General features: G+C 43.8%; 1 protein-coding gene across 1 annotated transcript in view; it reads right to left on the reverse strand.

The window, feature by feature from the left end:
- The window catches only part of LOC145344494 (A disintegrin and metalloproteinase with thrombospondin motifs 20), a 388,246-nt gene that overhangs the window by 150,608 nt on the left and 221,794 nt on the right, over positions 1-15,844 (reverse strand). Inside the window, exons 16-24 of the mRNA XM_080191669.1 lie at positions 13,356-13,451; positions 11,200-11,366; positions 10,851-10,980; positions 9,939-10,065; positions 7,341-7,551; positions 6,791-6,955; positions 4,224-4,388; positions 3,339-3,458; positions 2,467-2,574 (exon numbers count right to left, since the gene is read on the reverse strand). Of these exons, the coding sequence (XP_080047795.1) occupies positions 2,467-2,574; positions 3,339-3,458; positions 4,224-4,388; positions 6,791-6,955; positions 7,341-7,551; positions 9,939-10,065; positions 10,851-10,980; positions 11,200-11,366; positions 13,356-13,451 (1,289 nt within the window). The remainder of the gene's footprint in view (positions 1-2,466; positions 2,575-3,338; positions 3,459-4,223; positions 4,389-6,790; positions 6,956-7,340; positions 7,552-9,938; positions 10,066-10,850; positions 10,981-11,199; positions 11,367-13,355; positions 13,452-15,844) is intronic.

Raw genomic sequence — 15,844 nt, forward strand, 5'->3', positions numbered from 1 at the left:
TCCAATCTCACAACCCTCTGAGGTATCGAGGCCCCTTGAGCCTCCCTGATTTTAATTCTTCCACTTTCTGAATGGCAGATCATTCACCCTATAGTCCCAAGTTTTGGAGTGTGCTCCTTACAACTCTCTGCCTCACCACCTCCTTTATGGAATTCTTTCAAACCAAATATTGTCTTAAAATGGCTCAATATCAAATTTTGCTTCATACCCTCCTATGAAACATCTTGGCACATTAAAGGTGCTATATAAATAAAGTTACTGTTATTCTTTATAAAGTTATGGTATAATGTATTTTCTTTATTTCTACTTATGAACCCAAACAATCCATATGCTTTTTTTTAAACCACCTTAAGAGTTTTGCCATGCTACCTTTAAGGATCAATCTGGACACTGTTCTCTCTGCTCATCTACACTTTTCAAATTGTGCTATTTATGATATATTTCCTCATTAGTCCTCCCAAAGAGAATGTCTTTGCACGTCACTGCACTGAACTCTATATTTACCATGCTTCTGCCCATTTTACCTTTCTGTCTATCATTCCAAAACCTGCGGGCAATAAATGCTGGTCTAGACAGCGGCGTTCACATCCTCTGAACAAATAAATAAATGAATGAATAAATTTAAAAAATCACTAGCTCTCACTTTCCAAATGCTGGAATCCTGTACAGTCCAAATAAGAGAGAATGCTGATTAGTTCTAAAATGGGAAATTCCACACAATCCGCCAATGAGTGGAGAACCAAAGAGTTTACAAATTTCCTGATGTCTAGACTCCTCTCTCCCCACTTAGTCTCCTGCCTCAAAAGACACCTAATTTACTAACTTCTAAAAGTTGAATGCTAGGCTGTAGTTTTAGAAGAATCCAGCTTCAGATTGCAAATGTTATCCCTGCAAAGCAAAGATACTAAGTTCAAAAGGCATTGCCTGGGATTCTCCCAAAAAAATTCAAAAATTTGCATGAAAATGGGGGTAACTTGTGCTGGGTTTTTTTTAAGCAGGATTTTCAGAATGAATCTCCCACAGTCTTAGCACTGCAGAGTGCCCGAGCGAGATCCATGCTAAAAATCAGGGGATGGAAATTGATGGAAATTCACCCCCCCCCCACCCCGAGAGGCCGGAAGCATAGCGCTGAGCAAGCCACTATGCATGCGCCAATCTGTTGCATGTGCACTGGCCCCTCATTGCCAGCCTCCCAATCACTGGTCAGCCCTATAGCTCTCCATCGCTGCCCCTCTGATCCTCCCACCTCCTGATTTCTCTGGGCCAACCCCGATGTCTCTCTACCCCCCACCCCCCCCAAACACCGACCAGCCCTAATCTCCTCGACTGACCCCCACTGTCCTGATCTCCCACCGTACCAGCAGCTCTGACAGCAACAGCCCCCACCCCCAGGTGGCCAACTCGATCATTAGCCACCCTCTCTCTGCCCTAGAATCCTTTTGCAGAGTGGCAGAGTGGGAGTGGGGCCCCTCCACCTCTACCAGTTGCCCCATCAGACCCCACCCCAATAGGGCTCCTCCCCTCTGGCCCCACCCCCTTGGTACTGCCTGATGCCCAGCGGGCAGTGCTGGGGGCAGCCCTCTTACCCCCCCTCCTGGGGGGCCTCAATGGCCTCTGTTACTGGAGTCGACTATATGTTCCCTGTTTGTAGGGAGCAGTAGTAAACCCCACTGGAGGGAACCACTCCTAGCAGGGGCGGGGAGGGGGGAGAGTTGGTGATGGGTGATGCTAGTGTGCCTGGAGACTTCAATTGCAGACCCATTAATAAAATGTAAATAGCAATTTCAATAAATAAATCAATTCTGTGTCAATTTTCGCCATGAAGTTGATGATGCTCAAAATCTTGGCTGGGTGATGCGCAGAGACCTGGGCACCCAGTGGCAAGCCTGGGAAATGGACTCTGCTGGTGTCTCCTCGAGCAGCGCAACGGGCGGGGAGAATCATCTAGAAGTATATAAAAAATGTTGACAAAAGGCAAGAAATAGATTCTTGGGAATGTGGACCACCAATTTCAAAATCCACCTTTAGTCAACAAGACTTTCTCCTCATACCCTATTTTACACAGTAGGTAAAAGGAGCAGCTGTTACTCATTTCAAGGAAAGCACCTTTCCAGAGATGTACACAATTGATGTATATTTTTACAGTGATCTGAGATACTAGGTAGTATCATGCTGGCTCCCTCATCACAAGCGTGATCAGCCTGCCTTCCACCCTTGTATTTAGCTTTCAAATAGTGCCTCTCCTGGGTCTAAGGCAATATAAATTTATCCTAATTATCACTCACTTTCTGCCCTTAGATAGAAAGAAATGCAGACGTAAACTAACAACACAGTCGCATCAACATCGGGCCAGACACGTTCAACTTCTTAGCTTTCACCCAAGGGGGGGAACTGCAGAATTTTTTTGAGTCTGAATTTTCTGCCACTTGGAAAGAGAGAGTTTCTTGTGAAAATAGAGTCACTTACTGGAGTCCAGGATCCAAATCTCCACTGGGTCATTATCCCTCTCTGAATGGTGGGACTGGCAGTTGTGACTATCGTTGGTGGCTCTAAACAAGGAGGCATCTCACAGTCCTGGGTTGAAATTTGTTAAAAAGACAAAAAAACAGTTCAATTTGTACAGTGCAGAATGTAAATTGGGCGGTTTCTATAATGGGAATAGAAGAGACGGGGCGATCCACAAATGCTAGGCTATAGTTTTAGAAAACTCCTGTTTCAGATTGTAAATTTTATCCCTGCGATGCAAAGATGCCAAGTTCAAAAGACGTTATCTAAGAAATGTTGACAAAATGCAGGTGGCAAGCTGAAAATCTATTTCAATGTTGTATTAGCAGAAGTTTCAAGGTAAGAAATGAAATGATATTTTGATTTGATTTGATTTATTATTGTCACACGTATTAACATACAATGAAAAGTATTGTTTGTGTGCCATACAGACAAAACATACCATTCATAGAGAAGGAAATGAGAGAGTGCAGAATATGTACTGTTACAGTCATAGCTAGGGTGAAGAGAAAAATCAACTTAATGCAAGGTAAGTCCATTCAAAAGTATGATAGCAGCAGGGAAGAAGCTGTTCTTGAGTCGGTTGGTACATTTTCTCAGACTTTTGTTGCTTTTTCCCAAAGGAACAAGACGAAAAGAGAATGTCCAGGGTGCACACCGTCCTTAATTATGCTGGCTGCTTTGCTAAGGCAGCGGGAAGCGTAGACCGAGTCAATGGACGGGAGGCTGGTTTGCGTGATGGGTTGGGCTACATTCATGACCTTTTAGAATATTTACTGTTTCTCTTAGTATAATTTATTGTAATGAAAGGGAGGGAAGAATTTTCTCTTTACCTGGCTATCTCTTGGACGTGTTGCAGCATTACACTCTCTGTCGTCGATAACTGCACCGTAAGTCCCTACAACGCATCTCACAGCACGCATCTGATATCCATGACCACAGGTAGTAGCACACTAGTGAAAATCAGCAGGATAGAATTTTCGTCATCTTTCACATGAATATACATTCATGTATATTCAATTATTTGATCAATTATTTTCCCTCAGATGTATGTGAACAAAATAACTTAAAAATGTTATATTCTATGACTTTAGGGCACATACATTGCAGAGTTATCCAGAATCAAACATTCCTAATGCCAGAGTGACACTTGTCCCCCTCCCAGTTCCAGCAGTAAGCCAGTCTGGTTCATAGGCCACAAACTGCTGAAGAGAATTGTATAATTGCCTGCACTCACACATAGAGATTATTGATTCCAGCCATCTGCTGGTTTCCTTAGTTCCAAACCTCCATCTGCAAGTAAGCCATCTTGGAGCTACCTTAACACAGCAGAGACCTAGCCTCACTCCCCATCCCCAAGGAGAATTGTCTCTACTCTGTCCTTAAATAACAGGCAAATGCAAATTTGAGCTCTGCTGGAGGGAAACAGGTTCAAGAGAAAGGAGCTCCTCACAATCTGCCTGGTGAGAGGCATTGCTTGCCATAATATGTGAGTACATTGCCATCATTCTCTTGAACACAACATGGTCAGACACCCTTCCCCCATTGAACGGTGGGTCTTTCTGTTGGGAGTGTGGACCTTTGGAAATGCAGAGCTTCAGTAGCAGTTTCTTGCTTCTCTACAGCCCTGTCATGGTCAGCACCTAACCCTGGATCTCTGTGTGTTCCCAGGCATGTAAAGCTATGGTGATCAAACGGAAAGCTGTATCCACACTCACCTGTCCCCATGGCCCAGCTTGCCATGAAGCACACTCCTGTAGTTCACAGGTTTCTGCAGCTTCTGGTTTGGTACTGGGGTTGCAAAAATCATCTCGCAGATGTTCATTATTCAGTAAGCACGATACTTGCCGATGTCTTGTGCCCTTTCCACATGTTACGAGACACTAAAACAATGCGTGGTGATTTAGTGAATGCTGAATTTAACCCAAATGTTAACTGCTTATATATTTGTTATTTGGATGAAAGAAAGAAATTACATTTATTAATAAGTGTCATTCACAACATCCAAATGGACTACCCTAACTTTTAACAGAGGCGATCAGGTCAATTTTAATCATCCTCCTTTAAAAACCATCTCAATTAGATTGTCTTTTAATTTTTTATGCTCAAGGGAATGCCTGTCCTGAATATATAATGCATTTGGCTCCAGAATCACTCACTTCAGCTTTTATGAAACAAAGGCACAATGAGAGAATCCAGCATCAAACGCAGGTTACCACTGAACTGCAGCCCTGGAGGTTTAAATGACAGATACCTCTCAGCACAATCAGGATAGCAACTGGCTTAAAACAAAAGGTATTCCTAAATAGTGAAGAAAGCAGTGGTTCCCTATATTCGTCACTGCCTTGAAACTTAAGTCATTTAGATCAGAAGGTACTAGGATGAACTTCAGTGACTAGTGCCATGGGATCTTTTCTGTCTAGCTGAGGGGGCAGATGGGTCTATCTGGAAAATGACATCTCAGACTGCAGCACATACCAGTACAGGACCTAAGCGTCAGTCCAGATTATAGCAAGAATCTGGAATGCAACTCGAACCACAACTTTCCGACTTGGATGTAAAGTGCAGCTACTGAGCGAAAGCTGGTAAGGACAAGGAATGACACTATGCAAAGGTGACCTGGCCAATATTTATTCCTCAGGCAACAGCACAGAAACTGACTATCTGGTTGATTATTTCATTGATGTTTGTAGGACCTTGCTTCACAACTCAAGCATTTCCAGGTTCATTGATGCAAGGCTATAGGGTAAAGCTATAATGGTCAATGGCGGAGGCCCAATGTGCTTTGGTTACTGCTATCAGCTTTGGTGCTCAGAGCTGACCTTACAATATAATGAAAGGTCAAAGCATTTATTATCGCAGCAACCCCAGCCCACAGTGATGAAACGAGCAAATGGAGATAAGCAGAAGATTAAAGAGTGCCAAACTCCCTTCATAAATTGCCAGTCCCTCAGGTCCTGTCCTGTGACCAAGGAGCACAAATGGCTGCAGCAAAGTCATCAGATAGAAAAGCATCCTTCCAGGATGCTGTAGCTTTAAAAACGTCCAATTTGTTTCAGTAGTATCAGCAGCAAACGTTGGGTCAATGTAGGACTACTTGCTCCTGGAAGAAAGAGGATCCCGGCTAACATGGATGAAATAACCCACCAGGCAGCATGCATTTTACAGTCAATTGAAGAGTGGTTCAGGTATTGAGCACGCATTATGGAGCTATCAGCTAATAGCATTATTTTTGTGAATTTGGGGCTGCCAGATGTATGGGACTACACTGACCTAGATCCTCCTCAATTATGTGATGCTGCAGTGGGCACATAACAGGCCTCAGCACCCAAGAGTTATCCGTGGCAAGTGTACATCGAAACTAACTGCATCAAACATGGCATTGGCCTTGGAAGGTATACAGCACATGTTCACTGGAACAATAGTGAACTTAAAACATTCAGTTCTGTCAACAGATTGCATGAAGATGGTTTGTATTTTTATTGAGTTTAGAAACTCATGATGAGCATGATTTAATCAAAGTATTTAAAATGATAATGGAATTCAATATTGTAGATACAAAGAAACTCTTTTCTCAGAAGTGTGTATCCAGAATAAGAAACTTAAAATTAAACTGGGCTCCTCAGAAATGAAGCATGAACTTCACATAAAGGCGGGGAGGCGGGGGGGGATTCTGGAACTATCACCCCATAAGGGTGTAGATGCTCGATCAACACTGATTTTAAAGCCCGAGATGATGTTTGGATAAAGATCTCGAGTGGTTACGGAGCCAAGGTGACAAAATAAAATTACGATAATCAATCATGATGTAACTGGATAGTGGAGCAAACTGCAGGAATGATCTACTCCAATTCCTGTGTCCCTACTGCTGTTTCTTGCAATACAATTTTTATGCCAATTTTCTTCATAAAATGACTGTGTACATCAATAATATGGCCATTCATATTTTAAAACTGCATGAATAATTTGAGGAAGTATCAAACTCATTCGGATGGTGCCTGTGTATTTTAGAAATAATAATAATTATGACTGCTTTTTAGTTTTCCACAGGTTATGTGGTATCAGCCTGGGGAGCAAGCAAACTCCAAGCTCCCTGGCTTCAGCTGCTCTTTATAGAAGAGCATCCCTGAATAGGTCACAGACTGATATTTCTTCCCTCTTTGATACATGTCTAGATATTGCCTGGTGGCCCAAACCCAACAGCACTTCCGCCAGCCCCTGTAGCCCTGGCACATTAATTTATTGATAGAAGCATTCCTTGCACAAGCTTTAAAGCTTTACTCACTTCACTCCACTCACTGGCTGTCCATTCAGGGCAGGGAAATTCATTGCATGCCTGAGATACGACATTCTGATGCTCATTGCACTCTTGGTTAACGAGATGTCTGCCAAGGTTGTTCATGCAGTATGCCTCCCGTGTTCTCATTCCACCACCACAGGTTTTCGAACACTGAGGAAAATAAAAAAAAACTATCATTGAGGTTTAATGTAGTGGAACGCACAATGGGACTGAAGTAGGAATTAGAAATTCGTGATTACTCTCCTTTTAACCCTTCTTTCTGTATGGACTTCATTTCAGTACATGGGGATGTTACTTATGTTATGGCATACACTGTTTTACAGATTTCAGGCATGATCATCAAAAGGCTCCTTTCAAAGTGCACGTTTTCAGAAAAAAACTGACTTCAGAGCATGGATTTCCTTATTATGAACTTTGAATGCTGGTGGTAAATTCAATATATGCATTAGCGCTGGTGTTAAAAAATATTGATCACAAAATCCAGACTCGACCATCCACTGGGCGAGGCAGTGAAGTAGCTCACTCTAACCATTACCTGCGACCAGGATGTATAATGCCAACTAGTCCTGTGACAGTCTCCATGGCAGGTCTCTCTACTGGGAGGTTTCGGCTGGTTCCTACAGTATCTGTCATCCACGGGCTGACTTGGTCCTTTACTGTGGGTGTACTTCATGCATTGAATGTCTCGTGTTCTGTACCCAGGTCCGCACTGCGCTGTGCATTCACTCTTACCTACTACGTGCCACCTAGAATCAGAGCAGAGCTATTTATATTTTAAAGTCAATCGTTTTCAATTCTATCAAGAAGCACTCACTCTGCGGAATATCCACAAGAACATGATAACGTTTTTTTCTGACCAGACGGTTTTTGGTGTTCATCAATCATAGAATCCCCATAGTGCGGAAGGAGGCCAGAGTCTGCACTGACTCTCTGAAACAACAACATACCCAGGCCCACCATCATCCCGTGCATTTACCATAGTTATTCCACTTAACCATCTTACGCACTAAGGGGCAATTTAGGATGGCCAGTCCACCTAACCTGCACATCTTCGGAGCATGGGAGGAAACCCACACAGACATGGGGAGAACATACCAGCTCCACACAGGCAGTCACCCAAGGCTGGAATTGAACCCAGGTCCCTAGTGCTGTGAGGCTGTGCCACTGTGCCAACCAAAGTGTGGACTGTGTGGAAAAAGTAAACCATTCTTTCATCTTGCTTCACCATGTGTTAGCATTAAGCAGTTGCAGATAGAATGCTCGGATATAGAAACATAGAAACCCTACAGTGCAGAAAGAGGCCATTTAGCCCATTGAGTCTGCACCGACCACAATCCCACCCAGGCCCTAACCCCATATACCTACATATTTACCTGCTAATCCCTCTAACATACGCATCTCAGAACATTAAGGGACAATTTTAGCACAGCCAATCAACCTAACCCGCACATCTTTGGACTGTGGGAGGAAACCGGAGCGCCCGGAGGAAACCCATGCAGACACGAGGAGAATGTGCAAACTCTGCACAGACAGTGACCCAAGCAGGGAATCGAACCCAGGTCCCTGGAGCTGTAAAGCAGCAGTGCTAACCACTATGCTACCGTGCCGCCCTATGGCACAGCCAGGGAGATTTACAAAACCTGCTCAAAATGAGCCAGTGGCTGGCGGTTGGGGGGGTGCAGTGGCGTGACCAATATTCAAGATGCACTAAGGCAGACTTTGTCCATTTCCGTCATGAGTAATTCCTGGAACAAGTCAACAGTCTGTCGTCAGGGACTTGTAGCTTGAGGGGCCATCAATCCTCATCAAGCATGGCTGATCAGGAGTCTCTCTAATTCTTACTGCCAGCCTTTAGCATGTTTGGAAGGACATACAGGTTGACATATTCAATCTGTTTGGGTCGTGTTATGAACGCATATTCCTTGGTCATTGAGTCTTGGTGTGGGACTCATACCTGGAGCTTCTAGCTCAGAGGTAGGGGTGCTACCAATGCGAGCAGCCAACATACCTGTCCCAAAATCACAAGTCCTGAACCTTTTTTTGGGGTCAGCAAACTCCAGGCCCAAATGAAAATTACACCAGGTGCCCCTCCCATCCATAGTGTTCCACTGCCAAGCCAACTCTGTTCCTCGGGCAAGACATGGGTTTCAGGATCCATAATGCATCTGAGCAACATTTCCTTCTTGCTGCACATCATATTCGCGGAGTGATCGAGTGCACTGAATGCAAGCTTAAGGTTTCTTTCACAGTGTGGAGCTGCATCAGCTAATGACTGGGTTGAGATTTTACTCCTGGTTATGTTTGGTCCAAAGGTGAAGAGGTATTGGGGAATGTGGGGGTGGTTTGAGGTGGAGGCAAATAGGGGAGGAAGGGCTTTGAAATTTTGTCATGTGCTCCCAGTGCATGTTTGGGAATGCAAATCAAGCAACAGCAAAATGTCACTTAATCAGATAAAATTACACTTTAACCCCTAACGGATTTACAACTCCACCCAGTAGCCTACCCAACAGTCAGTTTGAAGAAAAATGCTGGGCTGGATTTAACAACCTCCAATGGGGCATGCTTTCAGTGATGGGGTTGTGGGGGAGGGGTGCTCATATAGGAAAATCAATTCAGACCAGGATTTCTATTTCCCCGTTTTTATTTATTTTTTTCCCTGCTGGGCAGCCCTGAAAATGTCACCCACCTTTGTTCCACCCTGCCTGCCCTATAAAATCCAGCCCACCCCCACCATGCCTCCCCTCTACGCACTCCCCACCAACCACCCCCCCCATCAACACCACCCCCACGAATCACAAATGAATCGTTGAAAATTCTATAGTTTTAAGCAATTATTTATTAGTGTCATAAGTAGGCTTACATTAACACTGCAATGAAGTTACTTTGAAAATCCATTGGTTGCCACACTCTGGTGCCTGTTTGTGTACATTGAGGGGGAATTTAGCATGGCCACTGCACCTCATCAGCATATCTTTCAGACTGAAAGAGGAAACCAGAACACCCAGAGGGACACAGGGAGAGCGTGCAAACTCCGTACTGACAGTGACCCAAGTCAGGAACTGAACCCCAGTCCCTGGCGCTGAGAGCCAGCAGTGCTAACCACTGTGCAACCAACTGAAATACCACTTTTTACCTTAGTTCACACTCTGTGTTGCACGGCTCACTGTCTGCAGCTGGGCGAGGCAAATGTTCACATCTTTGGTCAGAAACAACCAACTGATCACTTTTCCGCACACAGGTAGCTTTTCTCCTCCGTTCCCCTGTAACAGATATCGAAGCTGATCAGTACTCATTCGAGTTTTACACAGAATCCGATTCCTGCCAAAAGCAAATTCTGATGCTTTTATTTATCCTCCGAAAATGATCATTTCTCCGAATATGATCATTTCTTTTCAAGTCTGCTCTTTGAGATACACAACCACCATCTGGTAAATTAATTCTGTGGCGATACACTGTAGGGAAATGAGGTGCGTGCTTTCCCCCCAAATTAGAATCAGTCACCAGGAAGCTCCTAGTTTGCCCACTGTCAGACGTACAATTTAGGAGTGAAGATATTTATATACTGGCCCTGTGATCAAATTTAAAGAGTTGACTTCATGAGAAAATGTTGCAGAAAGGTCACGAGGTTCTGAAATGAAGTGTGGGTTCGCAGGGGGTTCCCTGTGTCAGAACTCTAACAAACGACTGATGGAAACCCCATGGAAATGCTGTAAACTGAACTAAAAGCAAGCCCATTCCGATACCATCAGCTAATCACTATTTCTATATTAAAAATTCTTTAGAACCATAGAATTCCTACAGTGCAGGAGGAGTCCATTTGGCCCATCAGGTCTGTACCGACTCTTCGGAAGAGCAGCTTTACCCAGCATCCCCTGTCCTGACCACATTGCTCTATTAATTTAACATGGCTAACCTGCACATCTTTGGACACTAAGGGGCAATTTAGATTGGCCAATCTACCTAACCTGCACATCTTTGAACTTACAAGATTTTTTTTATCTTTTAAGATACTTAAATGCAGTGGAAGTAACAGGTTGCTGTTTACCTTGGCACAGTCTGTTGCACTCTTGCCACGAACCATACAGATCCCAAACAAACTGCTCCAGTTGGTCCTTTATGGGAACGTTAAAAGAGTAACGCACGTCGGGGTTGTACAAATTTCCAACTGATAAAACCTAGCAGGATTCAAAAGAAAGCAATCTCTGATTATCAACAAAGGTGAAGATTCTGTGCCTGTAACAACCAGCACTAATTAATCATCCTAACATAATAGTTGATAAAACAAAATTCCTGATATGCAGTCTTGGCAGAGGGAATTCTTTTCAGAAACAAGGAGGTAGGTAATTACTATTCCTCATTAAGAAAGCATTATGTTTTGCGAAAAAAAATCCTACCTGCAAAATGAGCTCTTCCTCAATTTGATCAGTGCAGTTAATGCGCTCCACGTCACTGTCTGAGCCACTATATTCAATCGTGGCTCCCTGCACTGTTATTTCTCGTTTAAACATGCTCACCACGAAATTTCCATTGAGGATGAAATTATCTTGACTGTCAGATAATGCTTAAACACAGATCAGAAATATTCCATTAGGGAAAGTAGTGTTGTATTTAAGCAGATAGATCTCAAATGGTACAAAGATCAGCTTCCATCACTGTGGAGGCCTCCATGTCATGAATGAGGTCCTTGCCACATATTTCAACAGCTCAAAGTGTTTGGCATACAACTAATCAGGTTGGAAAGTGCAGTGACCATAACTATATAGATAAATACAGTAGCCATTTTATGCATTTTATACTCATAGCGTGCTGAGAAACTAATTCATGTAATGTTCTGGTGGTCGATGCTACCTGTGGGAGGAATGTTGACTGTCACCTATGGTACCATAAGGATCTTCAATATCCACGTGATACACTGCAACAGGCAGGTGTGGCCTTGATTTAACATCTCATCTAAAGAGCGGCACCTCTGACAACGTAGCGCTCCTTCAGTATTGCAGCAGCACAGCACCAGGGACCCAGGTTTGATTCCCGGCTTGGGTCTCTGTCTGTGCAGAGTCTGCATGTTCTCCCCATGTCTGCATGGGTTTCCTCCGGATACTCCGGGTTTCCTCCTATAGTCCGAAGGACTAGTTAGATGCATTGGCCATGCTAAATTCTCCCTCAGTGTAAGCCAAACGGGCACCAGAGTGTGGCAACTAGGGACTTTTTCACAGTAACTTCATTGCAATATTAATGTAAGGCTACTTGTGACACTAATAAATAAACTTTAAAAAACTTAAACAAATTGTCAGTCCAGTTTATGTGAAATCTGGACAAATATTTCTGCGAATGTATTAAATGTTCCTGAAAGGTTCTGCTTAAACAAGCCTGCTTTAATTCAGAACTTTCCGTCAGGGCCTTTTGTTCCAAACTTAGAATCATGGTGAGGACTAAAAATCCCAGAGCCAATAAGAGAAAAAGTAAAGTGGAAAACTGTTGCTGATCCCCTCAGGTGATTGAAACCAGTCCAGGAGATCATGGGCCCAGTGTTTTCCGTGAAACCCCTTTAACATAATGCAAGACCTAGTCCAGCTCCCTCTGAAAGCCATGCAAAGAACCAGCTTCCACCACACCACTGAGCCATTGACTTGTGGCGGACTCTGTCTGTCCATGTTAATTATAAAAATTGTATGGCTCAATCTGAAAACCAATAGTATTCTCCAGGTGCCCTCATTCAATCAAATTTACCAATCATTCTATACTATTAGTCCAGAAACTCAGTGAATATTCTGGGGACCAAAGTTCAAATCCCCCCACGGCAGATGGTGGAATTTGAAATATCTGGAATTAAAAATCTGATGACCATGAAACCATTGTCAATTGTCAGAAAAATCCATCTGGTTCACTAATGTCCTTTAGGGAAGGGAATCTGCCATTCTTACCTGGTCTGGCCTACATGTGACTCCACAGCCATAGCAGTGTGGTTGACTCTTGACTGCCCTTGGGCAACTAGGGATGGGCAATAAATGTTGACAAGCCAGCTATGCACATGTCCCATGAATGAATAAAAATAATTTTTCTAAAACCTGGTTCATCATATTGTACTTTGATCGGTTGCTGCATTTTGCTTGTGTTAATGTGCTTATAGTCATGTGAATGCTTGAATATAGTGGGACGTGGACATTGCTGGCATATATTGCCTTTCCTTTCTTAAAAAGAACAATGCCATGGATTACACTTTGGGAACTCGGCAAAGTATTATGTTAGGCAGTGCACATCATGGACAGCATGAAGCTTTTTAACCCTATCAGCAGAACAGAAAATAAAGATTTGGGTAATCCAGTACTCTTGGAAACTGAATTCACATTTCAGATTTCAAAGGAAGAAATAAATTTTGCTGAAAAGGAAGTTTATACAGAGAACATTCCTCAAGATTGGAGTCTGTGAATAGACAATTCTTGTGAATGGGAATTAGCCGAATTGTTAGGAGGTAAAATGCGCCACGATACCCTATTCCAGAATTGGCAGCATTGAATAAATAAATCACAATAATTCTTCTCAAAATGCTCACCAAGGTAATTGTCATCGTCTGGCTTCCCTGAATAGCTGTGCTGCCGTACATCAATATTAGTTGCTCCTGAAGGTATTCGTACTACAACGTTATACCCTTAAAATAAATAAATATTCTTAGTCAATGCAATGCAAACAATTATCCATCAACATTCAACCACACTCACCAAGATTTGATCTTTAACAAAATGATGCAACTCCACACTGGTTATTTCTTTAAACCTTATGCTTTAAACTGCTGTAACTCACTCAACAATAGCAATACATATTAAAAAAAACTTATATTTCTAAAACACCCTTCAAGTCTCAAAGTATTTCACCGTCTTTGGCCTTTTTTTTTGAAGTGTAGTAATTGTTGTAATGTAGGAAACATGGCATTTAATCTATGCAAAGCCACATGAACAGCAAAGTGACAATAACCATGTACTCCATCTTTCCGGGCTATTAGTTAAGGGATAGGTACTAAACAGGATGCAGGGAGAACTCCCCTGGTCTTCAAGTAATGTTCACCCAACAAATCATCCGCAGACTACCTCAGTATTGCATGACAGTGTCAGCCAGGATTTTGAGTTTGGATCACCCCTACAATGATCCAAACTCAAATGCCATCTGATGACTGTGCTGTGAGCCAGAACTAATACCTGAATGAATCTTTATAAAGTAGAAAAATGTTGCACAGCTCCTCACAGGGCTGGGATTTGCATGTTCTCCCTGTGTCTGTGTGGGTTTCCTCTGAGTGCTCCAGTTTCCTTCCACAGTCCAAGTATGTGCGGGTTAGGTTGTTTGGCCATGTTAAATTGCCCCTTAACGTCAGAGGGTTTAGGAGGGTAAATATGTGGAGCAATGGGGCTAGGACAGAGCCAGGGTGGGATTGTTGTCGGTGCAGGCTCAATGGGCTAAATGGCCTCCTTCTGCACAGCAGATTCTATGTTCAGTAAAAATGGATGCAAGTCCATGAAGGATCAATTAGGAGTGGGGACTAGATGCTGCCCCTGTTCGATCCTGCATTATCTTACTTGTCTATCAAACCTAACTTCACAGGAATTTAAAATATGTTTGTTTATGTTCCTGACATTCAAATCTCTCCATCTCTTTCTACCTTCGTAATTTCTTTGAGCACTTAAATTCTCCAGAATTGTAGACAGCGCAGTGGCACAGTGGTTAGCACTGCTGCCTCACAGTGCCAGGGACCTGGGTTTAATTCCAAATCTGTGTGGAGACATTCTCCTTATGTCTCCAGGTGCTCCAGTTTCCTCCCACAGTCCAAAGTTGTGTAGGTTAGATGGATTGGCCATGGTAAATTGCTGCTTGGTGTCCAAGGATATGTAGACTAAGAGATTAGCCATGGTAAATGAGTGGGATTACAGGTTTAGAGTGGAGGTGAGTGGAGAGTGGGATGCTTTTTCAGAGTCATGCAGACTCGATGGGCTGAATGGCATCTTTCTGCACTGCAAGGATTCTATGCAGAATAAGCAGACTTTGAGTGTCCTTTCTCAACCCAGATTTGGCAGGTGTGCATTCAGTCACCTTGTTCTCACTTTGAGTTTCCCCCCAGGACCTTTCAGACAAACTGGCATTGGTTCAGGAATTGTGTGTAGATCTGCAAAGCTCTGGGTGGAATTTTCCCTTCCGGGATGAAGTCCGGTAGCAGGGACAGGGAGGGTGAGTGTTTCCCATCATGGAGACTGCTGGGAATTTGAGCTGAATCACATGACCTCAGCCTCATTAATGATGTAGTCAGGGGTTTCCTGATGTTTCTCGTGGTGCGGTGGGCAGGATGGCACGTGCCCTGCAGACATATCGGGCACCCTACTTAAAAGGCACCCAGGCAGCAACTTACCCATCACACTGTTTGACGAGATGGCCAGACGATGACATGGAGCTCTGGTGTCCAAATTCAGCTACGTCTCCCTGGGTGCTCTCCTCGGTCAAGTGGAGGCCAGGAAGGCTATCCTTTTTCCAGCTAATGGAAGGAGGAACTGAGCAGGGATATGAACCCTGCATGGGAGCAATCTCCAGGATATTCAATGCCCAGGGCCTCCAGCAGAGGACTGAACCACAATGCAGGATGCGGATGTATCATCTCATTCACAACACAAGCTAACTGCGGTAAAATGATGCTTCTTGATCCCACTGCAGTCCATCCACGCGGGACGTGGTGAGGCCACTGTGGTTCCCTCACTCCCATCCGCACTGAGATTGCATTGTCTGGGAAGAGGAGGGGCGTGCAGGTGGAAGGGGCTGAGGTGTCGAAGGCACCAGCGAGCATCACAAATGGTGTTCCTCTCTGAATCTTATCCATATGTGGATGGGCACACCGCTCCAGAGGGGGCTGGCCTAGTGCCCTTCTGGACGACTTGCAGTTCATAGACTCTCACCATCCAGCAGCACCTTATGCAACCTTCCACCTGTGGTTGGATGATCTCGGGCAAAAGTTGCTGCACTGAGGATAATCAGATCCAAGATGGGGAAGATCCAGGTGGTTGAAGT

Source organism: Carcharhinus amblyrhynchos, chromosome 6, assembly GCF_965287045.1.
Source record: "Carcharhinus amblyrhynchos chromosome 6, sCarAmb.v2.hapA, whole genome shotgun sequence".
NCBI classification, from domain to species: domain Eukaryota; kingdom Metazoa; phylum Chordata; class Chondrichthyes; order Carcharhiniformes; family Carcharhinidae; genus Carcharhinus; species Carcharhinus amblyrhynchos.